At 32.5% G+C, this 25,977-nt stretch overlaps 3 protein-coding genes and 2 non-coding genes across 5 annotated transcripts; 2 read left to right on the top strand and 3 right to left on the bottom strand.

The window, feature by feature from the left end:
• Nucleotides 1-2,014: 2,014 nt before the first annotated feature.
• On the bottom strand, nucleotides 2,015-6,941 carry LOC130992222 (aromatic aminotransferase ISS1). The gene is made up of 9 exons (XM_057916772.1): nucleotides 6,541-6,941; nucleotides 6,292-6,339; nucleotides 5,409-5,537; nucleotides 5,094-5,153; nucleotides 4,452-4,608; nucleotides 3,916-4,022; nucleotides 3,760-3,818; nucleotides 2,777-2,885; nucleotides 2,015-2,608 (listed from the first exon to the last, which is right to left on the bottom strand). Exons 1-9 carry the CDS (start codon nucleotides 6,601-6,603, stop codon nucleotides 2,156-2,158), a joined length of 1,185 nt encoding a protein of 394 aa, XP_057772755.1. The 5' UTR covers nucleotides 6,604-6,941; the 3' UTR covers nucleotides 2,015-2,155.
• Nucleotides 6,942-9,072: 2,131 nt separating this feature from the next.
• Nucleotides 9,073-9,157, top strand: TRNAM-CAU (transfer RNA methionine (anticodon CAU)). The gene is given in 2 exon segments: nucleotides 9,073-9,110; nucleotides 9,122-9,157. It is a non-coding gene; the product is annotated as a tRNA-Met (tRNA).
• Nucleotides 9,158-9,641: 484 nt separating this feature from the next.
• On the bottom strand, nucleotides 9,642-11,023 carry LOC130992226 (protein CDI-like). Its single transcript, XM_057916774.1, has 2 exons — nucleotides 10,859-11,023; nucleotides 9,642-10,762 (listed from the first exon to the last, which is right to left on the bottom strand). Exon 2 carries the CDS (start codon nucleotides 10,735-10,737, stop codon nucleotides 9,937-9,939), a length of 801 nt encoding a protein of 266 aa, XP_057772757.1. The 5' UTR covers nucleotides 10,738-10,762; nucleotides 10,859-11,023; the 3' UTR covers nucleotides 9,642-9,936.
• A 10,932-nt stretch (nucleotides 11,024-21,955) lies between these two features.
• On the top strand, nucleotides 21,956-22,040 carry TRNAM-CAU (transfer RNA methionine (anticodon CAU)). The gene is given in 2 exon segments: nucleotides 21,956-21,993; nucleotides 22,005-22,040. It is a non-coding gene; the product is annotated as a tRNA-Met (tRNA).
• Nucleotides 22,041-22,524: 484 nt separating this feature from the next.
• LOC130992224 (protein CDI-like) lies at nucleotides 22,525-24,032 on the bottom strand. Its single transcript, XM_057916773.1, has 2 exons — nucleotides 23,742-24,032; nucleotides 22,525-23,645 (listed from the first exon to the last, which is right to left on the bottom strand). The coding sequence occupies exon 2, from the start codon at nucleotides 23,618-23,620 to the stop codon at nucleotides 22,820-22,822; it is 801 nt and encodes a 266-aa protein (XP_057772756.1). The 5' UTR covers nucleotides 23,621-23,645; nucleotides 23,742-24,032; the 3' UTR covers nucleotides 22,525-22,819.
• Nucleotides 24,033-25,977: the final 1,945 nt, after the last annotated feature.

Genomic DNA, 25,977 nt, shown 5'->3' on the forward strand with positions numbered 1-25,977 from the left:
AAAATTGATATAGTTAATCCGTCGCTTGCATTACTGATGAGGACTAAAAAAAGGAATGAATGGTGCAATTGATACAAAATTGATAGTTTAAGGTTTAAAAAATTATTTTTGATAGTTTAGGATATAATTGATAGTGCGAATATAGTTTGGGGATTAAAGTGATATTTACCCTTAATATAAGGGAATAAAAATATACAACATAAATTATAATAGTACACAATTGACCTTGTTAAGTATACGAGGGATATAATAATTAAATTAAATTTTATAAAATAAAATTCTTTTATAATTGGTATAGATCGTATGATAAACGGTTTTAAAAATTGATATAGTTAATCCGTCGCTTGCATTACTGATGAGGACTAAAAAAAGGAATGAATGGTGCAATTGATACAAAATTGATAGTTTAAGGTTTAAAAAATTATTTTTGATAGTTTAGGATATAATTGATAGTGCGAATATAGTTTGGGGATTAAAGTGATATTTACCCTTAATATAAGGGAATAAAAATATACAACATAAATTATAATAGTACACAATTGACCTTGTTAAGTATACGAGGGATATAATAATTAAATTAAATTTTATAAAATAAAATTCTTTTATAATTGGTATAGATCGTATGATAAACGGTTTTAAAAATTGATATAGTTAATCCGTCGCTTGCATTACTGATGAGGACTGAAATATGCACCAGCGCTGTGCTAAACATAACGGGAATATTTCTTATTATTATTGTTATTGTGGTTATTTCTGATATTTGATACAGGATTGCCCTGACTCCCGGCTCGGCTCAGCTCGGCTCCGCTTTCCAGCTTTGATGGCTCAATTTCAAGATGTAGATTAGAATAATGGGGCTTGGGCTTGATTCATTGGGCTAATGGGCTTTAAGGGTCTAATGGGCCTAAGGGCCTTAAGTTTATGTCCATGCTTATAAATAGGGCCTTGGGGCATAGATTAGAGGATTATCTCATTATTCATTCATTTCTTGTAAAATGTAATACTCTCTCGATTATATTGAAAAACCCCCAAAACTCCCGTGGACGTAGGTCTTCTCGACCGAACCACGTAAATCTTGTCTCGTGTAAGCTTTCTAGTTTAGGTGTTAGTTTCTCGTTTCACCAATTACGTTAACTTTTTCTTCCTTTTTGGGAGAGAGAATTTGCAAGAATATATTTCATGAGAGATAAAGTTAATAACTTGATAGTTTTATAAAATTACAAAATAATGATTGTGACTCAAACAGATATAACAAATGAAACGATTTAATCAGCAAAATTGAATTTGAATATTTTGACACCCATTCCGCTGACTTTGAAGGCACACTAGAACTAAACTATTTAGTTATTTTGTGGTCCAATTTCCAAAATTAAAGAAACATAATGTTATATGTCCATTATCTGATCAGTGGCTATGTTTTTTTTTTTTTTTTTTTTGGAAATTGGCCCACATTAAAATAACTAAATAATTTAATTCTAGTGTTATATGTGATCAATATAATGGACCAATTAAATGTTTGGAAAGGACACAATAGTCCAATAATAGAGCTAAAATATCTGAATCGACTTCAGATTGATGTCAATACTAAAGTAAAGAAACATAATGTTATATGTCCATAGTTTGATCAATCGCTATGTTTTTTTCAATTTTGGAAATTGGACCACATTAAAATAACTAAATAATTTAGTTCTAGTGTTATATGTGATCAATGGACCAATTGAATATTTAGAAAGGACACAATAGTACAATAATAGAGCTAGAATATTTGAATCGACTTCAGATCGATGTCTGGTCTTGCTAAAATATTTATTTTATTTGATTTGAATTCACACCAATTCAACCGGTAAAAATAATTAAGCCTAATCCAAGCAGCAAAATCAAACACCGATTAAGTCTAATATATATAAATAGTAAAATTAAGTCATCAAAATCTGTTTATTGTAATAGTTTATTGATTCAAGATATTTACCCAAGCATCAAAATCATATCATATTTAGTCCATGCTCAAAGAAAATTAGAAGTATGGAAATTTGGCCATTTATAAAACTTTATTCTTTTCCATCTGCAGGTATTCCTTAGGATTCACAAATATTTGTTTCTGTCACAATTGATGGCTGAAGAAAATTAGGAATTACCACAAGAATTCAAATGAAAATCATGGCACCATGCCTTCATCTACCAGTTGTTCTAGCCCTTTCTTGAGCCTCTTCGACGCCTCCCGGCATTGCTCTTCGACTAGCCCCCCGAACGAGATCCTCACATATCCGGGGCACCCGCTGGAGCTACCCGGTATCAGCGCGACCCTGTGCTTCTTGGCCAGCCAACTGATGACCGCAAAGTCATCCTTATACTTGTCTGGGAGCTTCGCCCACAAGTAAATCGCGCCTTCTCCTCCTTTAACACAATTTTTACCCAACGGGGACAACGCGTCAATAAGAAGCTCCCTGTTGGCAACGAGTTTCTCAACTTGATCGGTGACCCATTTCGGTCCCAACTTCAGGGAGTGAAGCGCGAGCTGTTGGGATATTATGGAAGCACAGATAGGGATGTTGTCTTGGACCTTCAGGAGTTGAGCGGCTAAGCCTTCGACTTCTGAAGGGTACGCGATCTGCAAGGGGATAGTTGATCGAGACGTGGTAACATGCAAATCAGATTCAATTGATATGAAACTAGGCATGGTTGATCATTCATATCAATAAGGCAAATCAAGAGTTCTGACTTGCATGCTCAAAAGATGACAATTTGATTGATTTTCAAAACATGAAAGCGAACTTACGTATCCAACTCTCCATCCCATCATCCCATAAGCTTTCGAGAAGGAAAATATGTTGACTATGTGATCATCCTCAAGGCACACGTGTTTTCGACCATCATACATGAAGTACCTAGAAAGAAATTCGTGACATATCAATGAAAATACCAACTGTGTCAAACTGTCCATACTTAGAAGGGAATCTCTGCAAAGACCATACAAGATTCGACCACATAAACAAGGGTGATGGAAAAGTTGTTTTGGTAGTCAAGGTGATACGACCATCCTGGACCTATCAGAAAAGGGAACGGTGAAAATCTTTAAAAAGAGGGCAATTTACAGATTAACCGAACACTTCTTTCTTTCTAATGTTTCCAATTTCTCAAATCTTTTAGCTTATTGCTGTTGTTTTAGAGCTTTGCCAAGCCTGGTTATAGCTTAATATGACTAAGATGCTCTCTGATCCAACCAAGAGAATGTGCATAGCTAAAAACATCGTTTCTGGAAGGCGTGGATGGTCATTGCCCTTGAGGGAAATGGCTCTCGGAGCACAACCTCATGTCTCAAGTACAAAGTTATTAGTTTGCTCGGTTTAGGATGAAACTTCTAATAAAGCCAGTCACTAAAGGATATCAATATAAATCTGCTATATTTCTCTAAAAAAAAATACATATAAAACTGCTATAAGAAAAGTACTCCCTCCGTCCCATGAAGCAAGACCAAGTTCTTTTCGGCACGGGAATTAAGAAATTGATATTTTGTGTGTTAAGTGTGGTAGGTGAAAGGGTGAATAAAGAGTAAATTTTTTGCTACTTTTAGAAACTGGTCTTGCTTCGTGGGACAGACCAAAAAGGAAACTTGGTCTTGCTTCATGGGACGGAGGGAGTAATTAAGAATCTAAGATACTTTATTTTATCAGCCATTTAGTTCAAAAGCAGTCAAGTGGTAAAGTAGCAATCAATCTAATCATATCAACATTGTAAGTTAAATGAAGAAAATTCACTTACTCATATGTGTTGTCAACTACAAGCCAACATCCCGCCTTTTTGCAAATATCTGATATCCTCTGCTCAAATAGCAAATGCAGAGAAATAAGTGAAGTGTCAAGACAAACATTGTTTCAATAAATGTAGATGGAAATTTGCAGTAAAGGCAAGACGAACCTGAAGAAGAGGTGCAGGGATGTAGGTTCCCGACGGATTGCCAGGATTTACAACAGTTACAAGCTTCGGAGTTGGTTTTGTATGTTGTAATGTATTTTCTAACCAGTCTGGAAACAGAGTGAATTTCAGTATTTACAGATCGAGATAACTGAAATCAGACAGCATATGTCACAATCAACATGAGCATCAATCCTTATTCATATGGTAAGGAACTTATCCCAAAAGACTTTTCTGCTTCTATCTGCGTACTATATCTATTAGAAGATTGACTGTGTCTCATCAGAAGTTGGGAAACAGACTATAAACCAATCAGCAGTGTGTGAATATTTGGGGCAAACAAGAAGGTTATGATAAAATTACAATGTATTCTCTAGCAAGTAATGGAGCGTGGAGTTTTGCTGGCGGTTAATGCTAGCATACATATTTTCTATGCATACTTTAATTAAACAGAGCATCCTTGATAAGCCGTTTTTAGGAAGGTAATTATAGGAAATGCCGTCATCCACAGACATGAGCATTTTTATTGAGGCACCAACCTGCATCTGGATGAAGTGTATTGGGATCACCAGGGCCCACCAGAATGTTAGTCACTCCAGTCATCTGGAACGACATGTACGAATTGAAGTAGTACGGGGCGAACATGACAACGCTATCTTCCGCATCACATAGTGTAAGAACAATATTGACAAAAGCCTGCAAAAAAATTCGGCAGATGTTAGTAAACTTATACAACATGAATGCAGGCACGATGGTGGAAGAAAAGCTTGCAACAGCTAAGGCTGTTAAAATGCAGTATTGATCCATGTGAAAGAAAAGTACTCAAACAAACTTCAAATCGGTAACTTCTACAGAGCAGAAAATCTATCTGTATGCAAATTAAAACTCACTGAGAGAATTCAAATCTCGCTCATATGCTGTCGTATAGATTCTGTATGCTAGAAGAACCTCTTTGAGGAAACAAACAGGAAAAGAAAAAGGCTAAGAAGCTAGCCCCGTGTAAATCTAACTGGTTAATTTTTTCGATCCCTAACCAGATCCATAAAATTAGCATAACAGAAAAGAAAAAGGCTAAGAAGCTAGCCCCGTGTAACATGTCCAGTTCCACCATGTAAGCCTTTGTCATGAGAAACTCTGTTTCTATAGTGTTTGACAAAGAAAGAATCGGAACAACAACTCACCTGATTTGCCCCAGCAGTCACCATCACTGAGGATTTCTTTAATTTGTTTTCATTGTGTAACTGCAAAAAATAATTAGCTCGAGAATCAAAATGAGATGCCATTTGCAAGATAAGCAATACACATATTGTCATAATTAATAAATAGTGTAAGAAGGACCAAGCACATGAATTCACAGGGTAAATGTTTGAATATCCATAAACAACGACATAAATGTGATTAGTCATGTTATGAATCCCCCATCATGAGTAGTGATGCATTGCAGAAAACAAGTGCTAGGAGAAAAGAAGAAAATTTAAGTGTCCAACAAATATGACCTTATTTGTTAAGGCCTCTCTCAGCTCAGGAAGGCCCTCATCAGCACCATAGCGACTAACTGAAGGCTCCCATACTAGTTGTTGCACTTTTTCGAGTGCCTCCTTCGGTGGTAGCCAGTATACTACCCCCTGAAAAATACCATCATTATAAAATGATAAGATGCAACCAATTCAATCTATCTGTATTAATCATGTGCAGTGGAAAAGTTCATCACATTGGTAAAATTTACAAAGATGCACACATTAAAGTCTCACTAACTAGAAGACAAGTGGTCACTTTAAGCTTCCAAACCAAGTCATAAGATAAATCAAAAACAATATTGGAAAGCAAACCAACATAAAGCAAGGGCATCTGAATCAGTTCCCAATTTATGTCGATAAAAAGATCTCGATGTTAGCATCATAGACCTCCTTTATATGTTTTCCTCATAATTTAACATAATCCTGCTACAAGCCAAGTGAAGTACCACAATAAACTATAGTTTCTCGGTCATCTAGAGATGCAGTAGTTATATAGAAAGGCCATATTCAAGAATACAAATTTCAAGATGCAGGAGCTTTTGTCTGCCAATATGATCAAGAACTTTTTACAAATCATAAACTAATCCCAATCACCACCATTATTTTAAACAAGTCTCAACTTACGCAAAGTACCAAATAGAAAAACAACAACATCCAGCAATTACAAAATGTCAAGTTCAAGAAAATGCACTTTCCCAATAATTGGACAGCACAAACTTCACGGTTCAACCCAAGAAAAGCATTAACCCCTTCACGCATCTCAATTTCTCGACCTCGATAACTCAGAAAATAGGTGCAATAATTCAAAATTTATAATTTCATGAAGTTGCAAAAAAATTAACATTGGGAAAAGTAAAGAAACCTGAGCTAGAGAAACGCAATCTTTCACACCTCGGATCAGCTTCTGCATCTGAAAGTGTTAAAACATTAATTTTTTATGCAATCTGAAGTAAAGAAATCACCTTTACACATAATTAAAGCTACTCATTTATCAAAACTTCAAGAATACAGTTTCAAATTATACATTATCATATACATGCCTGTAAAACATTGAACATTAAATTGAAAAAAATTAAAGGGATCTCATTCTTTATAGGAGAAAATTGAATACCTCAACCATAACAGGAGTTTCAGTAAGCAAAGCCCTCTTTGCAAGCATCCCATAAGAACCCATCTCTCTCTAGCTCTCCCCCCTCTCTCTCTCTCTCTCTTTCTCTCTCTTTTAGACACCCACAAAATGCAAGCACATGTAAGAGAAAAAAGATTTATTTCACCGTATGAAGGTTTTGCTATCTTGGCGTTTTCTCACCTACCCTTACAAGATTTAAATTGTTTACTATTTTTTCGAAAAGTTGGAAAGTTCATTTTTTTCAATAATATTTTCTGAAAATACATGTTATTTTATGTGATCACAGAGAAAAGATTGGATAGAAAAGGTGGTAAAAGCCAAAAGTATACATAATATATACGTATTCCAGTTTTCTACTATTTCCTTCTCACACAAACCGTTGCGACTTGCATTTTTTGCGTGGAATAGAGTACTTTAAAGAAATATCCTTCAAAAAAGTCGGGCAAAACAGACTTGTGTGTATTCAAAGGTTTAGTATCTTTGGTTATTACTATTAGCGTTCAATTTACTCAAATTATTTTGTCGTTAGAGAGTCCAACATATTTAAAAAACGTAAGGTGATAAAAATGATAATAATTGAATAACAGTAAAATAAATTTAAATAATTAAATATGCGATTTATTTCATTCATTGGTCGCATTCATATTACTGCAATATTTCTTATAAATCCAGAAAATGAAACTATGGAGAAAGCAATTCAAGTGTTTCGATTTTCTTTTGGCAAACGGGTTTCGAAATATTTAATGTTATGATTGGTCGGCTACTAATAGTTTATAACTTTATAGGATACTATTTTTTTTCGTAGGTAAGTACAATATTCAAATGTTGTGGGCTTTTTCTTCCTCCTTATTTAAAGTTGTAAGCTACTAAAGGAGATGTTACACTTTTTCACCAAATCCGTTGATAAAATCATTATAGTAAATTACTCCCTCCGTTCCACGAAGCATGACTTAATTTCTTTTTTAATTTGTTCCGCGAAACTTGACATGTTTCTAAAAATAACAAAAAATTTATCTTTTATTCACCTTTTCACTTTTTCACCTACCACATTTAACACACAAAATACAAATTTCTTAATTTCCATGCCGAAAAGAAATGGGTCATGCTGCATGGGACGGATGGAGTATAATATACTGTATATACATATATATATATAGAGAGAGAGTACTCAAAATATACCAATTGAAGAGGCTTTGTTAGCATTAGGGATGCTTATTTGGATATTGAGTATTGGTTATATTCGAATCGAATCGAAATTCGTCGGTTATCGGGTAATCGATACCCGATATTTAACTAAATGGTACGATTATGGGTATGAGTATTGAAATTTTTTGATTACCGAGTATACTCGTTTAACCAATTTAATTAATTTTAAAATTATAAAATATAATTTTATTAATATAAATATATTTAATTTGATATTTATAATATAACTACAACTTTACGTGAAAGGAAATGTATCAATTTAAAATTTAATAATTAAATAAACTTATAAATAGTCAAAGTATAATAGAACAATCAATAATAAACTATTAAATTCTATTAAAATATTAAGTCAACTCAGTGAAATCATCGCACAAGAAATCGTGAAGGTGAATTAATTAAATAAGTTAATAGGAGTACTAAATAGCTGCCATCTAATATAGCTAACCTTTTTTAATGGTATTTCGGTTATCCGTTTAACTGACCCATATAACCGTCTCGTTTAATCGGTATTCAAATACCGTTGGGATTCGGGTGCGGGTAACATAAATATTAAATTTTGAGAACGGGTACCCGAATTTTGGATACGGTATACGGTTATACTGTACCCGACCCGTTCATCACCCCTAGTTAGCATATACATTCACAGCTACTCTTTGGTGTGTAAAAATTGCACTAATGTATTTAAAATAAAAAATGAGTAAGAAAGTTAATATTTTCAATGAAAAATTATGATTTAAATATTTTGTCGCATGAATTTCCAGTCAGTGAGATAGTCTTGCAAGAAACATATTCTTCAAAAATTGACAAATGCGTTTTTGGGTCCATGTAGTTCCACTTTTTCCAAATTGGCTCTCGAATTTTCATTTGTTAAAAATAAGTCCCCTTAATTTCATTTATGTTAAATTAGGGCCGAAATATCAACATATATAAAAAGTATATGCGGACCTCAATTTTATACAAGGAACTACATCAAACATAAAAGTATAATGACTCAACTTTTACAAAAACAACAAGCTCTTAATTCAAAAAAACTTAAATTACAAATTTCTAAATGTGCATTTATCATCTATTGTTGGAAATCTTAGTTCAAACATGTCTCCATCTTTTCAAGAACATCACATTTTATAACTCTAATCTATTGTGTGTGTTGGTCAAGCGGTAATTGGTTAATATCCAAGGTCTAAGGTCTTCGGGTTCGAGTCTCATCTGACGCGGCCTTTAAATTTTTTTATTTAATACTGTTAATTTATCAAAAAAATATAAATATCATAAGATTTAATAATTTAATATATGTAATAATTACAATAAGGGGTGGTGGCGCAGTTGGCTAGCGCGTAGGTCTCATAGCTTCTGAGTAATCCTGAGGTCGAGAGTTCGAGCCTCTCTCACCCCATTTTTTATTTTTATTTTTAAGTTTTTTATTAATATTTCAGTTTTCATTTATCCCCATTTTTTATTTTTATTTTTAAATTTTTTATTAATATTTCAGTTTTCATTCATCGTTTTTTTTTAAAAAAAAAAAAATTATCCCCATTTTTTATTTTTATTTTGAAATTTTTTATTAATATTTCAGTTTTCATTCATCGAGAATTTCTGGTGGTTTTTCAATGTCAATTTTTCACTCAATACAACTTCAGTTTCCATTAATCAAGAATCTCTCAACTTCACTCTGAGGTTATTAGACTTTAATTTGGTTTCTAATGGTTTTCCCGAAGTCAATTTTTGACTAAACACTCGTCAAGAATCTCTCAACTTCACTCGGAAGCTGAATATTCATACTACAACCAAACACATCTCATCTCATCTCATCTCATCCTTCTTGAAAAGGATATTGCAAGAGAGAGACAGAGACAAATAATCAAATGGAACTCATGAGCTGCAGAGCATACTACTAAACATTATATAGATGAGGATAACAACTAGTATCGTGTTATAACAAAGTCAATCAGAATCAAATCAAACATCCTACATAATTCCCCTTCACCAAACAATCACAAAAAATACAATGCCCCCAAACAAACAACATTCAAATCGCCTAGTCCAAAACCAACAACAGTAATACACCTACAATCAACAAACATATATAACTCCAGCTAAAGAATTCTTCCAAAGCGAATGCCAATCATCCCAATTTACCTCATCCACGAAGCTACATTGTCAAAAGAGCTACACCTAATCCTTCTTCTCCTCCGAATCCTTCCTCATCTCCTCCAACTCCTTCAACCACAGATCACCAAACTCGCAATCCTTCCACTGCTCGAACCACGGCCCCCCAAGCGTGTAATGTATCGCCTTCGGATAGGTGCTCCAGTCGCCCTCCACAACCCTATTGTGGCCCACAAGGAAGTTCCACACAAACGGAATCTCCCCAATCTCACCATCTTCGAGCCACTGAAACCTATGCAGGAACGCGCCCGTCTCCTTGTTCACCACCTCAGGCGTCAGCTCGCGGTTTTTGGGGTGGCTGCAGTTGTACACCACCATGGAAGACCAGTTCTTCCTCGGATACACAGTCTGCACTGCCCCATCCATCTTCGTCGTCTCTTTAGGCGCGTAGTCGTGCTGCACGCACATGATCGCGTATTTCTCATCGATCAATTGGAACAATTCGTTGATGTCGGCTAGGTATAGGAAATCGCAATCCACGAAAACCGCCCAGCCCTCGAAATTGGCCAGGAATGGGGTCAGGAAACGGGAGAATGAGAACTCCGTGCTCTCCAATTTCCCCCTTTCCCGCCAATAAACCCCCCTTTCGCGCAATTCGGTCTGCTTGATCGGGTGGATTTCGAGCGGGATCGAAGATCTTTTCAATAGAGAATAGCGGCAGACTTCGTAAGCGAGATCTTCGCGCGGATCATAGCCGATGAAAATCTTGAACGGCTTGCGGCTCACAGTGCCGTTGCTCGATTTCGGATCGGAGTTATTTGCCGCGACGCCGTTTGAGTGGTGCGGTTCTGCTACGGAATTGGGCATAATTTCTCGGTTGAGCGCTTCCAATCTGCACGAAAATGGGAAAGGGGAATAAAACCTAGAAAATTAATTCAAGAAAATGACATTGACTGTGGAATTCTTCGAACAGAGATTGGTGTTTTACCTGGCTAGCAGATTTGAGATGAGCGTAAACGGAGTTCTGTAGAGCTCGATGTGGAAGAAAGCGTCCAGATTGGATGTTTTATTTATTCTTTTCTTTTATGTCGCTCTTTTTGTGAAGAAAATTTGTGAGTCAAGTGATTTTCTTTTGGATAAATCTTTACGGATCAATTTTATCCGAATCAGTAGGGCTATAAAAGTCCAAAAAAATGACTGAAAATGTGTTTTACCTTAAATGTCCCTTATAAAAGTTTATTATTTTAAAATACTAAATTTAATATATTGTGAATATAAATTGAATGTCTTTTCAATTTTCTAGGCCATAAATTAAGTTCATGAACATATGCACTTAAATCAATACATTGAACATATATTGGATACATAAAATTCGGTGCTATGTAAAATTGAACATTTCATTTAATTTTTTTTATAAAAAATTAAACATTTCATAATTCGTAGCATTTTTTATTTAAGAAAATAAGTAGTTTGGTATATATAAATAACTTGTTTTTTAATATGTTTTTATGTTTTATCTGACCTTTTTGTTTTTGTAACATTTTTTTATTTAAACATCCCCAATCACTATAAAATGTATTTCAATTTAAAAATTTAAATATTTATATATTATTATTATTATTATTATTATTATTATGTTGGATAATATATCTAAATTAAATTTCTTTACATAAATCATTAATGAGTATTGTAACATTTTTATTATTATTATTTATCAAGTTTGTAACATTAGTTATCAAGATTATAAAAGTTTGTAACATTTTTTTATTTAAACACCCCCAATTATTATTATTATTATTATTATTATTATTATTATTATTATTATTATTATTATTATTATTATTTATCAAGTATTGTGTATTTTTCAACATCATCTTGATTTTAGTATTTTCCATGAGATCGTAATTATTCGAAACACAACCAAAAATATAAAAAGTCTAAAATGTAATATAATATATATTCTAATTTAGGATTGTATATATGTATATGTATATCACATACTTAATAAAATTAGCATATTTTGTACAAGTAATTTTTTTTAGTATGAAAAAAAAATTGTGTGAGATTGAGCCTATTGTAATCTCCAATGAAATCATGAATAAATTAAGAAGAATTTGAGTTTACTAATTTTAATGTGTGTGAGATTTAGCCTATCGTAGATCTTGATGATCTAACGGGTGAAAATAGTTTATATTTTATATTCTAAAAAAATTGTAAAAGTTTTTTAGAATATAAAATATAAACTATTTTCACCCGTTAGATCATGAAGATCTACGATAGGCTCAATCTCACACACATTAAAATTAGTAAACTCAAATTCTTCGTAATTTATTCATGATTTCATTGGAGATTACAATAGGCTCAATCTCACACAATTTTTTTTTCATACTAAAAATAATTACTTTACTTGTACAAATTATTCTAATTTATTAAGTATGTGATACACACACACACACACACACACACATATATATATATAGGAGGGCTATCGACCTCTTAAAATAAAAAATAACAACTACAAATAATGTATGAATTTTATGTATAACACATATCAATTCGCTGTATAAAGGTATGAATTGCGAAAAATAAATTTTTGCTACTTTTGGGATTCGAACTCAGGACCATGAATTCATCCAACAGGATGTTGAATCAACCGTAGATCTTGATGATCTAAGGGCTTAAAATGATTTTTATTTTATATTTTAAGAAGTGTACTTATTTTAGCCCGCTCTATACATACATACATACATACATACATACATACATACATACATACATACATACATACATACATACATACATACATACATATATATATATATATATTTGTAAATAAATCATATCATATATATATGAAAGCTCAACCAATTACATAAATAGTAACATATTGCCTAAGTTTATAATATTATGAAAAAATTTGATATTGCGTAAATTAAATTATTAGTTAATTTTTTTTATCTTTTTAATATTTTATATTTGTTAGTCTTACGGATAAATGTAAATAAATTGTCCAACCAAAGTTTATAATATTATGAAAATTTATATTGGTAATATATATAATTAAAATAGACTTTAAATGAAATAATAACATATTTTTGTATTAAATGATCACACATGTTCAATAAATGTAAATAAAATATTTAGTAAGTATATGTATTAGAGATTTAACAAATGGTGGTGTTAATGATTGTTATGCATCTATCGATCTCCTTTAGTGTACATTGGCATTGCTTAATGCATCTAAAGTTTCAATAATAGACATCATTTCAAACATTTATACGTCCTATTCTAACAACATCTGCGATCATTTTTATTTTGATATAACGAGCAATAATTGTTCCTACCCGTTTCTTGTATAACATAAAATTTTAACATTCATATAATACTATTTTCATAATTTAAATATAAAAAATACTTTAAAATAGACTTTATTGTTAAATATAAAACGCTCCTCAAACAATCTTAAAGTCAGTGGATTGACTCATGTGTGCATGTGTTTTTGAAATTTAAAAAAAATGTATATATGCAAGGACGATGTACGAAATTGTAAACCCTCTACCCTTGATAAAATATTGAACCCTTTGTTTATAGTTAATGAATATTAAAAATTATGAATTAATTATATTTAATAAAGTATAGTTTATTTCGTCAAGTTACCATACTAAAAGCTACAAAACTAATACAATCACTGTAGTTAAGCCGTTTTTTCGTATATATTAAGCAATAACTTTTTAATGCATTAAGATATCCAGCGAAAAAAGAATGAAAAGTACACAATATATTTTAAAATTATGTTGGCGATCACTAAAGCTAAAGTTGTTATTCATATATATTTGTGAGCAAGAAAAATATATACTTCAATTGTAGCAATTGGACAAGAGGTGACAATTTCATTTACATGTATTTATTTTTAAAATATAAAATTTTGACTCTTTATTTTTAGTTAATAAATATAAAAATTAATTATATTTCATACAATATATATAATTTATGAATTATGTGTATATTTAAATCACTTTACATATTATCAATCAAATGCGTACGAAAAACTTTAGCTTAAAATGTATCCATTGAATTTAGTCTTTACAAAAAAGAAAAGCATACATAACAAAAATAAAAGTAAAACATGTTAACAAAAAAAATAAAAAACGTCAGATACATAAAGAATATCAAAGCATGATAATAAATGCATGATTGAGTAATTAAATACATTCATGTTGGTTTACAAAATATATTATAAATTAGTCAAACTTCTCATTGAAAATACAAAAGTATTTATTGAAAATAATGTTCCCAATAATATATATACATATTCCATTAATATTAAAATGAAAAATACATAAAGGGTAAATATGTCTTTTTATGTTGAACATTAATTATTTTTTGGATTTGATCCGGATCAAATTGATCCAAATAGCAAGGTCCTTTTCTTTTTAGTTTTTGTTGCTTTTGAGATGGATGAGAGAAGAGTGAGATATGAAACAAGACGTCAGCGTTTTGGTAGACGACGGACCACTCATCAATCGACGCGTGTCAGATGATGAGTGATTTTGATTTCCAAGTCGATTTGTTCATCTGTTGTGATGGTAAGCGTGTGGGTGTGCGTGTTTTGTGATTTTGAGTGCCTTTCGACATTAGGGCCCACCATGTACGATTTTGTCTTTTTACACTATACTAGTAGGGAGGGGCTCTTATTGTAGCTAAATTGGTGTACCTGGTCCACACAAAACTCATAAAATAAAATTAATTAAATGGTCATATTTAATAATGTTACTCTTTTTGTTAAATGGTGATATTTAATAAGTATTCTTTGTTGTAAAAAAATTGCATGCTAACAAAGTGGTTAAGTTTTTCTCTTTTTACCTCTAGTAACTAGTCGGTTTTTTCGACGGGAATATATGAAAACATATAAATATTTATAATTATTCAATACATTTTTTATTTGATGAATTTTTTTCACTAAAATAAAGCATTAAATAAATTTGTTTTAAAGTAAAAGATGTTAACTAAATACATTTTTACTACTAATATTTAGTCAAACAATCCTCTCAACTCACAAGCTAATTGTAAGAAACTATTTCTTAGACACTTCCACCAATCCAATCTGATTATAATGATTTTAGAAATTTTCGATGCTTAAAAATCAACATCTATCCCCCTTCAAAAAAAAAAAAAAGAATAAAGCAAACTCCGAAGTCCCAAGCCGAAACTTGATAGAGTAAAAGATGAAATATATCCATCCTCATATAACATATTATTATAATGCGATTATATATAAAAGAAAAGAAAAACCTAAGAAACCTTTGAAAGCAAAAAAGAAGCAGACTAAGGGTCGAGTCTCGTTAAAACCCTTTTATGAAAAACCTGGTAGGAAAAATCGTAGAAAGGAAAAAGAGTACTCGTCTAAAACGAAAACAAAAAGGAAAGGAAAGAGGAGCTGGAAGGTCAGTTTCAAGAATTCCGGCCTAACCATCGTTCCTAAACCGACCCGGCTCAACCATCCTCATATAACATATTTTACCTATGAACATGAAGAAATATGATGGGATTTATTGCACCTTTCTTCCCTCCAAGCACAAGCAGCACACACATATCAAATCAGCCTAGTAAAATATAAGAAAAAAAATATTTTAAATAATATCGTTAATGACTTAAACTTTTAAAGATTGAATAAAATATTAAATTTGCAATTACCTCATAATCTATCGAAAACTTCATCATACACAACGTTAGTTGTTGTGTCTTGCGTATGACCACTCTCATCACTACTAAAATCTTTAGACCTCTCTTTCTAGTAACTCTTGAGATTGCCACGTAGAGTTGTCCATGACTAAAAACTGATTTCGGTAGGGATAATCATACATTTGAAAGAGATTGTCCCTGACTTTTATTTATTGTCATAGCAAAACAAACACTCACAGGAAATTGCCTTCTCTGAAACCGAATTGAAAATTTAGCAAAATCTGATGGACTCATAATCATTCTAGCTATGGGAAACTTCTTACCCGCATTTTTTCCTGATATGAGTTTGCCTTCAATTACGCGTTCTCCAAGTTGAGTTACTATCAGCCTAGTGTCATTGCAAAGCTCATTAGATGGATCAATATTTCTGAGAAGCATTAAATATATATATATATATATATATATATATATATATACCTAAAAATAAGTATTACTACATGCAAATAATCATTTTGTTTAACAAAAGATTGATGTTAGCTGCAAAAATAAAAAATTATTTATTATAATTATTTTTTGTTTGAATATAATATTTTACCCTTAGTGAAATTATAATAAAAAAATAAAATTAAAAAATATATAACTATAAGGAACTGGAAGAAAAAAAAAAACATAACAATAAATAAATTAAAAATTAAAAGATTCTAAACGTATGTTTAATTGGTATTACTAACTGAATTAATAGATTCTGTATTTATAAAATGTATAATTTGACTTTATGGTTGCAATTGAATTTAATAACATAATAATAAATGAATTTTGTTAATCAAATTACTACTTCAGTTTATACTATTCTATGTTATTTATTATACAAATGTTATAATAATTCTAAAAAATTATTATTATTATTATTATTATTATTATTATAAATGGCACGTGATCAAACTTAATGAAGAAGAAGATAAAAATTAATAGAAATTTGAATGTTTATTGACCTGAGAGTATTTTTTCGATGTTGTATCTCTGCACCTGGGTCATAAATATATATAGAGCTGGGAAAATTTAGGGGCTGATCCTTCAAGTGGAAGCAAACTCCCTATGCGATGTAGATTTTGACCTCCCAATCGAAAAGTATAAGGACCGGAACCTGTATTTATAGAGTAATCTATTTTTCCATCCATCGAAGTAAATGAGAACATCATATTGTAAGCACGAATGTTCTCAATAAATTTGTTGCTCTTCTCGTGTCTTTTCTCCAAAAGGTCACTCAACAATTGAGGTGGTTTTTGCAATATAGGTAGAACGACTTTTCCCTTCAAACAACATAGTGAGAATGTTGGGGGTTCTATTTTTGATTGTTCTGTATTTTCCCTGGTCCACATTTGTGCCTTACAATACTGACATTCATAGATTGGATCTCCAATGTCAAAAGACTTTGTTAAAATATGAAAATATTTGTTAATTTATTATGCTAAAAATCTAAAATAATATATACATTGAATATTTGTTCTTTATATGTATGTGAATCAATCTTACCTTTAGTCAATGGCGCTTTATTCTTCATCATGTGATGCATGATAAGAAGATATTCAGATAACTTTCTATTTGTTCAAAATATGTTGTTAATAATTTATTAATTAATAATTTACTTGTATGAATCCAGATAACAATGTTGTTTTGTAGTGGTCTATTCCTTTTTCTCGATAGGATATGACGTCTTCATTGTCTAGTAATATATGATGAGTATTTGAGATTTGTAAAAAATTCAGAAGATTTATTAGGTCGAGTCATAATGGCTTGCCAAATTGGCTTAAACAAACTCCATGAATTATAAAATAATAATATATAATTTATCTTATACCTTCGCTAATGTTTGAGTAATCTACGTTGCGTAACATAATAGCTCGCCTCCTTTGTCTAGCAACCCATGATGAATATATTGCATCTGCAAATAAGAATATATTTATACATTGCATTAGTTCTAAATATTGAAAAAAATGTAAAGTATATTTCCTCATCTTCATCTTCTACAAGCACCTTCAGCAAAAATCTGAGTATAATAGGAAACCAAAAATATAATTAGTAGGTTTTTATTTCTAATCAAAATATTATATGTAATATTTTTTTATATAGATTAAAATTTACAAAACCAATTACCCTATATTTATAGATCCAATCGGTTTTTTGCATTTTTTGCAATAATCTCCGATTTTGCTTTCCTTTAGGAACACATCATGACTCATAATACCATGATTCTTCAGGGTGAAAGTAATATTATATTTTTTGTTTTATGAATTTCTTTTCACTAAAATAGAGAATTTTGCCCACTACAGTACTCATTCATTTTCTGTACAGAGGAAGACAATTAATCAAAACTTAAATAGCAAAATAACGAATTTTAGCTAATGAGAAAAATATATTAGACCAACCATTCTGACCACATAAATACATACATACATACATAAAGACAATTAGTAATTTTTATATTTTAATACTTTTTTCTATTTTCTAAAATGGAGGATGAACTCAAAACAAAATAAACTTGCATTTTTTTAATTTTCAAAATTAATAGCTATAAAAAATTACACTTTGTGGCAATCTAAAGGTATACAGAATCTAGAGCGTGTACTACTGCCCCTAGACAACATTATTGATTCTATACCACTCGAAGCTACCTGGAGTACTACCCTTTCTACGTATGATCGAGTATAGGGTGTTTCAAATATATGTCTTTCCTATACCACCATATCCATATAGAAAGAAAAATCCTCCCCACACCACTATCAACCACGACCATTATTTTTTCATAAATCATTCTTTGCTCATCTGTCAAAGAGGGATATAGACATATAGTTTAACGTTGTCTTTTTTCATTTCTTCCATATTGTAAAACATCTCTTCTAATATCAGTAGATTCTCTTAATCAGATATGACAGTTTCGTTTGATAACGACATGTTAGGAAAATTGGTTAAACTGGTGAAATTAGAAGCAACTTCTCAATTTCAACCAATGCTAAGTTTTTTATTTGATCATCTGTGAACTACAAATCTGTTAAATAAAAAGTCATTAGAACAATGTAATATCCAAATCAAAACTATAAACTATAAATCGTAGACATATTTATAAATTATTTTTATTAAAAACTAATTACAATTTTGAAAAAAAAGAATGAATGATTATTGAAAAAAAATTAAACTTGGGATATGTAATTGAAACTCAGATGTTTCTGACCACATACATACATACATAAAGACAGTTAGTAATTTTTATATTTTTCTGAAAATATTTTAAAATATGTATAGCAAATTAAAAATTACCTCAGAGTTGTTCATTTCTTTAATTGTTTTCACTAAAGCAGGTTTCAACCATTCTTCACTTTTTACTTCTCGGCTAACGTTGGAAATATTAGCTATGGTGTTATTGTTGGAATCTTCAGCAGAAATCAACAAACAGATTCACACAATTCTACGCATAATACATAATCATACATAGATATAGCGCTCCAACAACTATCTCGTAATCCTCAGTCATAACATTAATAACCTAAAAAAAGTTAAGGGCTGAATAAATACCTCTACGTAGAAAGAGAGCAGAAACTTCAACTTGCCAACCGGTAGAGCAGCGGAGAAAGAAAGCAGAACCGGGAGAAGGAAAGCAGAACCGATGAGAATAGTTCACGTTAAAGATATAAAAATAATTATACACCTTTTTATAGATGAAATATAAGATAGTTAATTTGACAAAGAATTCTACCTTTGATAGGATTTATCTAAGAATTTGAGTTTATCTATGATTTGTTAATAATTGCGATGTTGATCAAATACATGTTAATAATTAAAATCAAGAGAAAAAGATAAAGATGATACGTTGAAGTAAATAAAATAAGAAATGTGTTGATTCCATTTAGTCTTTCCTTGGAGCTCAAACGTGGAAATTAGATATATATGATTGGGATATAATTAATGCATAAGAAATTAGATATAGATTTGATGATTAAAAATTTAGAAAAAATAAGAATGAATGAGAATTGAGAAAAATTATAATAGAGTGATTCTATGACACCACGTAGGATAGAGCTTATTTTGCTTATATATATATATATATATATATATATATATATATATATATATATATATAGGGAGAGGTTCAAATAAGAACCACTAAATAAAATTAGAACGGAGAACCATTTTAAGCCATTCGATCATCAAGATCTACGGTTGATGCATCATCTTGGTGAATGAATGCAGATCCTGGGTTAGAATCCTGAAGGGACCAAAATTTTTATTATTTTCGGATGCATTAAATTTAATAGCGAATGCATTAATTTATATAGCAGATGCATTGATTTTAATGGTTCTTATGTTCTCACGATAAGTGTGGTTCTCATTATAACCACACCCTATATATATATATATATATATATATATATATATATATATATATATATATATATAGGGTGCGGTTATAGTGAGAACCACAATTATCGTGAGAACATAAGAACCAATAAAATTATTGCATCTGTTATACAAATTAATGCATCCGCTATTAAATTTAATGCATCCAAAAAAAATAATTTTTTTGCTCCCTTCAGGATTCGAACCCAGCATCTGCATCCATCCACCAAGATGATGCATCCACCGTAGATCTTGATGATCGAATGGCTTAAAATGGTTCTCTGTTCTTATTTTATTAGTGGTTCTTATTTGAACCTCTCCCTATATATATATATATATATATATATATATATATATAGTTCTTTTGTTAACTCATATGTTGTGAGAAATGAGAAAGATTTTTAACCTTTAGATTAGCTTAATCCAACGGATTATATTAGAACCAATTTTACATATTCGTTTTTTTTTAATAAGGATAATAAAGTCTTTTAAGTCTTATATGTTTTTAGTAATAACTCCCCTAATTTAGCGTAACAATATCACGCGTCGAGTTGGAAAGATGATTCGGAGATTTTTTTTTTAATATGCAACCGTTTTTTATGTTAACAGCAACTACATGATAAACCTAATTTTTTATGATTAAAAAATTAGAAAAAAATATAGAAATTTGTTGATGATAGGTTCGAAATTAGATATATAGAAATTTGTTGATTAAAAATTTAGAAAAAATAAGAATGAATGAGAATTGAGGAAAATTAGAATAGAGTGATTCTATGACGCCACGTAAGATAGAACTTATTTTACTTTTATATATATATATAGATTAGATTAAAAATCGACCGATTAAATAATTCATTTGTAGTTTATCAAAACAAAAATGTATTATAAATAAGAATAAAAGGAAAGGTTCGATATTATATTTCTATAAATCGAGATATGATATTTAGAAAGAAATTTATATATTCAAACAGGATGCTTAGGATACTTTTATTCAACGACAGAGAGAGTAATTGTTAAATTAGACTGTCTGCCTCAAATACACGATTGCTTTTGGCCATAGTCCAAAGAATAAAAATTACTATTTTGAAAATATGTTACTCGATCATTTTTTTTATATTTGTAATAATTTGATGTAGTATATTAATTTATAAGAGCACCAGGAGAATATTTGTATATGAATATAAAAGAAAATTTATACGGGTAATCAAACACCGTTTGGATTCGTGTACGGGTAACATAAATATTAAATTTTGGGTACGGGTAGTCGGGTACCCAAATTTTGGATACAGTATACAGTTATATTGTACCCGACCCGTTCATCACCCCTAGTTAGCATATACGTTCACAGCTACTCTTTGGTGTGTAAAAATTACACTAATGTATTTAAAATAAAAAATGAGTAAGAAAGTTAATATTTTCAATGAAAAATTATGATTTAAATATTTTGTCGCATGAATTTCCAGTCAGTGAGATAGTCTTGCAAGAAACATATTCTTCAAAAATTGACAAATGCGTTTTTGGGTCCATGTAGTTCCACTTTTTCCAAATTGGCTCTCGAATTTTCATTTGTTAAAAATAAGTCCCCTTAATTTCATTTATGTTAAATTAGGGCCGAAATATCAACATATATAAAAAGTATATGCGGACCTCAATTTTATACAAGGAACTACATCAAACATAAAAGTATAATGACTCAACTTTTACAAAAACAACAAGCTCTTAATTCAAAAAAACTTAAATTACAAATTTTCTAAATGTGCATTTATCATCTATTGTTGGAAATCTTAGTTCAAACATGTCTCCATCTTTTCAAGAACATCACATTTTATAACTCTAATCTATTGTGTGTGTTGGTCAAGCGGTAAATGGTTAATATCCAAGGTCTAAGGTCTTCGGGTTCGAGTCTCATCTGACGCGGCCTTTAAATTTTTTTATTTAATACTGTTAATTTATCAAAAAAATATAAATATCATAAGATTTAATAATTTAATATATGTAATAATTACAATAAGGGGTGGTGGCGCAGTTGGCTAGCGCGTAGGTCTCATAGCTTCTGAGTAATCCTGAGGTCGAGAGTTCGAGCCTCTCTCACCCCATTTTTTATTTTTATTTTTAAGTTTTTTATTAATATTTCAGTTTTCATTTATCCCCATTTTTTATTTTTATTTTTAAATTTTTTATTAATATTTCAGTTTTCATTCATCGTTTTTTTTTAAAAAAAAAAAAATTATCCCCATTTTTTATTTTTATTTTGAAATTTTTTATTAATATTTCAGTTTTCATTCATCGAGAATTTCTGGTGGTTTTTCAATGTCAATTTTTCACTCAATACAACTTCAGTTTCCATTAATCAAGAATCTCTCAACTTCACTCTGAGGTTATTAGACTTTAATTTGGTTTCTAATGGTTTTCCCGAAGTCAATTTTTGACTAAACACTCGTCAAGAATCTCTCAACTTCACTCGGAAGCTGAATATTCATACTACAACCAAACACATCTCATCTCATCTCATCTCATCCTTCTTGAAAAGGATATTGCAAGAGAGAGACAGAGACAAATAATCAAATGGAACTCATGAGCTGCAGAGCATACTACTAAACATTATATAGATGAGGATAACAACTAGTATCGTGTTATAACAAAGTCAATCAGAATCAAATCAAACATCCTACATAATTCCCCTTCACCAAACAATCACAAAAAATACAATGCCCCCAAACAAACAACATTCAAATCGCCTAGTCCAAAACCAACAACAGTAATACACCTACAATCAACAAACATATATAACTCCAGCTAAAGAATTCTTCCAAAGCGAATGCCAATCATCCCAATTTACCTCATCCACGAAGCTACATTGTCAAAAGAGCTACACCTAATCCTTCTTCTCCTCCGAATCCTTCCTCATCTCCTCCAACTCCTTCAACCACAGATCACCAAACTCGCAATCCTTCCACTGCTCGAACCACGGCCCCCCAAGCGTGTAATGTATCGCCTTCGGATAGGTGCTCCAGTCGCCCTCCACAACCCTATTGTGGCCCACAAGGAAGTTCCACACAAACGGAATCTCCCCAATCTCACCATCTTCGAGCCACTGAAACCTATGCAGGAACGCGCCCGTCTCCTTGTTCACCACCTCAGGCGTCAGCTCGCGGTTTTTGGGGTGGCTGCAGTTGTACACCACCATGGAAGACCAGTTCTTCCTCGGATACACAGTCTGCACTGCCCCATCCATCTTCGTCGTCTCTTTAGGCGCGTAGTCGTGCTGCACGCACATGATCGCGTATTTCTCATCGATCAATTGGAACAATTCGTTGATGTCGGCTAGGTATAGGAAATCGCAATCCACGAAAACCGCCCAGCCCTCGAAATTGGCCAGGAATGGGGTCAGGAAACGGGAGAATGAGAACTCCGTGCTCTCCAATTTCCCCCTTTCCCGCCAATAAACCCCCCTTTCGCGCAATTCGGTCTGCTTGATCGGGTGGATTTCGAGCGGGATCGAAGATCTTTTCAATAGAGAATAGCGGCAGACTTCGTAAGCGAGATCTTCGCGCGGATCATAGCCGATGAAAATCTTGAACGGCTTGCGGCTCACAGTGCCGTTGCTCGATTTCGGATCGGAGTTATTTGCCGCGACGCCGTTTGAGTGGTGCGGTTCTGCTACGGAATTGGGCATAATTTCTCGGTTGAGCGCTTCCAATCTGCACGAAAATGGGAAAGGGGAATAAAACCTAGAAAATTAATTCAAGAAAATGACATTGACTGTGGAATTCTTCGAACAGAGATTGGTGTTTTACCTGGCTAGCAGATCTGAGATGAGCGTAAACGGAGTTCTGTAGAGCTCGATGTGGAAGAAAGCGTCAAGATTGGATGTTTTATTTATTCTTTTCTTTTATCTCGCTCTGTTTGTGAAGAAAATTTGTGAGTCAAGTGATTTTCTTGAAATGCAGTTTTTTCTTTGTCAATTTGGATAGCAGATTTTGAGCGCAAATTCAGTAGATTTAGAGAGAGGAAATACATATGAGAGAGATGCGCACCGCAGGCGTCGGTGGAAAGAGAGAGCGCGAATTTATGATGACGGTGATTTTGGATCTCTTTTTTTTCTTTTTTTAATCTATATTATGGACAACTAGTGCATTATCCGTTGAAATTCGAAGGGTACATGATATTTTCTTGTAATTTATATACTATATGTTATTCTTATGATAATTATATAAAATAATTTTTATGTAAACTATTTATATAATTAATTAAATTAAATTAGTAATACATTTTAAATTATATTAATCTCAACAACTTTTAGCAATTAAATTATTAATTTTGTTGAGATCATAAAAATACCCATTAGTTTTCATATGAAATTTTATAAAAAGTTGACGCTGTAAGAAAAAAAAAGAGAGTAGAAATACATATAAATTTGACATAGGTATTATGGATGATTGATTTGTTGCATTTGTTGTTACAAGATTTATTAATTTTGTTCAATTTTTTTTTATTTTGCCTTTTGACCATAATTTTATGGGGTAATTGCCTGTAAATTCCTAACGTTTACATGGAATTGGTTTTTGCACCTATTTTTATTTTTCTTCTTTTAAATACCTAACCATTCGTTTTTGTCTCAAATTTGTCCGGTCACCGATTTTTTCTTACGCTGGCACCGGAAATGCCACTGTGGCAGGCGGAATCGCTGATTTGGTAGCCGAAAATTAACACATAGCCTATTCATGACATGTGGAATTAAAAAAAATAATAAAAAAATAAAAAAAATCTATGTCATCATCTTCCCCACCCACCCATCGTCTTCCCCTTCCCCCACCCGGCTCTGCCGCCGCTGCCGCCACCACCGCCCCCAGCCACACACCACCGGCGATTCGCTCGCCACCGTCGAGCTCAGTCTCAGCCGCACCCTCCACCGACGATTCCCTCACCTCTGCGAAACATAGCTCCCACATCTGCCGCCGCTGCTGCCACCACCGCCATCAACCACACACTACCGGCGATTTCTTCAAACCCTTATCCCCCTCCTCCAACTCGTCGTTGCCTCCCCCTGCTACTTGCCAGCACCACCGGCGCCGCCCCTCCGCCACCTCCTTCCCTTCTCCTCCCCTTACCGCCGCCTCCCCCTCTGCGGCCGCCAACCCCCACCCTGCTCTACACAACACTCTCCTTCTCCCAACAGAAAATAAGAAGAAAAAAATAAGGAAATTCAGATCCGTCTATACAACACTCACCTCTGCTAATTCCGGCCGCCAACGGCGGCGGAGTTGTGCTCTCCTCCGCCCACCACTAGTCCTGGTCCCTCAAATCCGCCTACACTGTCGCTCCTCTTTTCTCCAAACGCCGCCCCACCCTCTCAGCCTCCCACACCATCAAACCTCTCACGCTAGCCAACGCCACCGAATCCTCTGGCGGCGCCTCCGCCAAGCCGGCCTCCACGAATCCAATGCTTTGAGGCGGCGCCCCAGGCGATGCGTAAGAAAGAGCAGACAAAGCTTCAAATTTGGGCGGATCTGGGCTTCACATCTATCGCCATCTTCATGTTCTGTGCGTTGGGGAAGGTGACAGCTGCGGAGGGTGGGGGAAGGAGAGGGGGCGGCGGCGGCGGTGGAAGGGGGAGAATTAGGGTTTGGAAGTATGGAAGATTGGGGAAAAAGATGATATGGATTTTTATTTATTTTTGTTTTAAAGTTTTTTTTCCACATGTAATAAATGTGCATAGGTGTCAATTTCCGGCTGCCACCTCATCAATTCCGGCTGCCACAGTGGGATTTCCGGCACCGGAGTAAGAAAAAACCGGTCATCGGATAAATTTGAGACAAAAACGAAAGGTTAGGTATTTAAAAGTAGAAAAATAAAAATAGGTGCAAAAACCAATTCCGTGTATACGTTAGGAATTTACAGGCAATTAGCCCTAATTTTATATAGAGTTTGAAAAATCATAATTGAATTGTGAGTATCATATAATTTCGAACTTTTAAAAGCATAACTAATTATGAAAATAATCTCGCCTGATATTTAAAAGACCATAACTGA

This window comes from Salvia miltiorrhiza, chromosome 7 (genome assembly GCF_028751815.1).
Source record: "Salvia miltiorrhiza cultivar Shanhuang (shh) chromosome 7, IMPLAD_Smil_shh, whole genome shotgun sequence".
Classification (NCBI taxonomy): Eukaryota; Viridiplantae; Streptophyta; class Magnoliopsida; order Lamiales; family Lamiaceae; genus Salvia; species Salvia miltiorrhiza.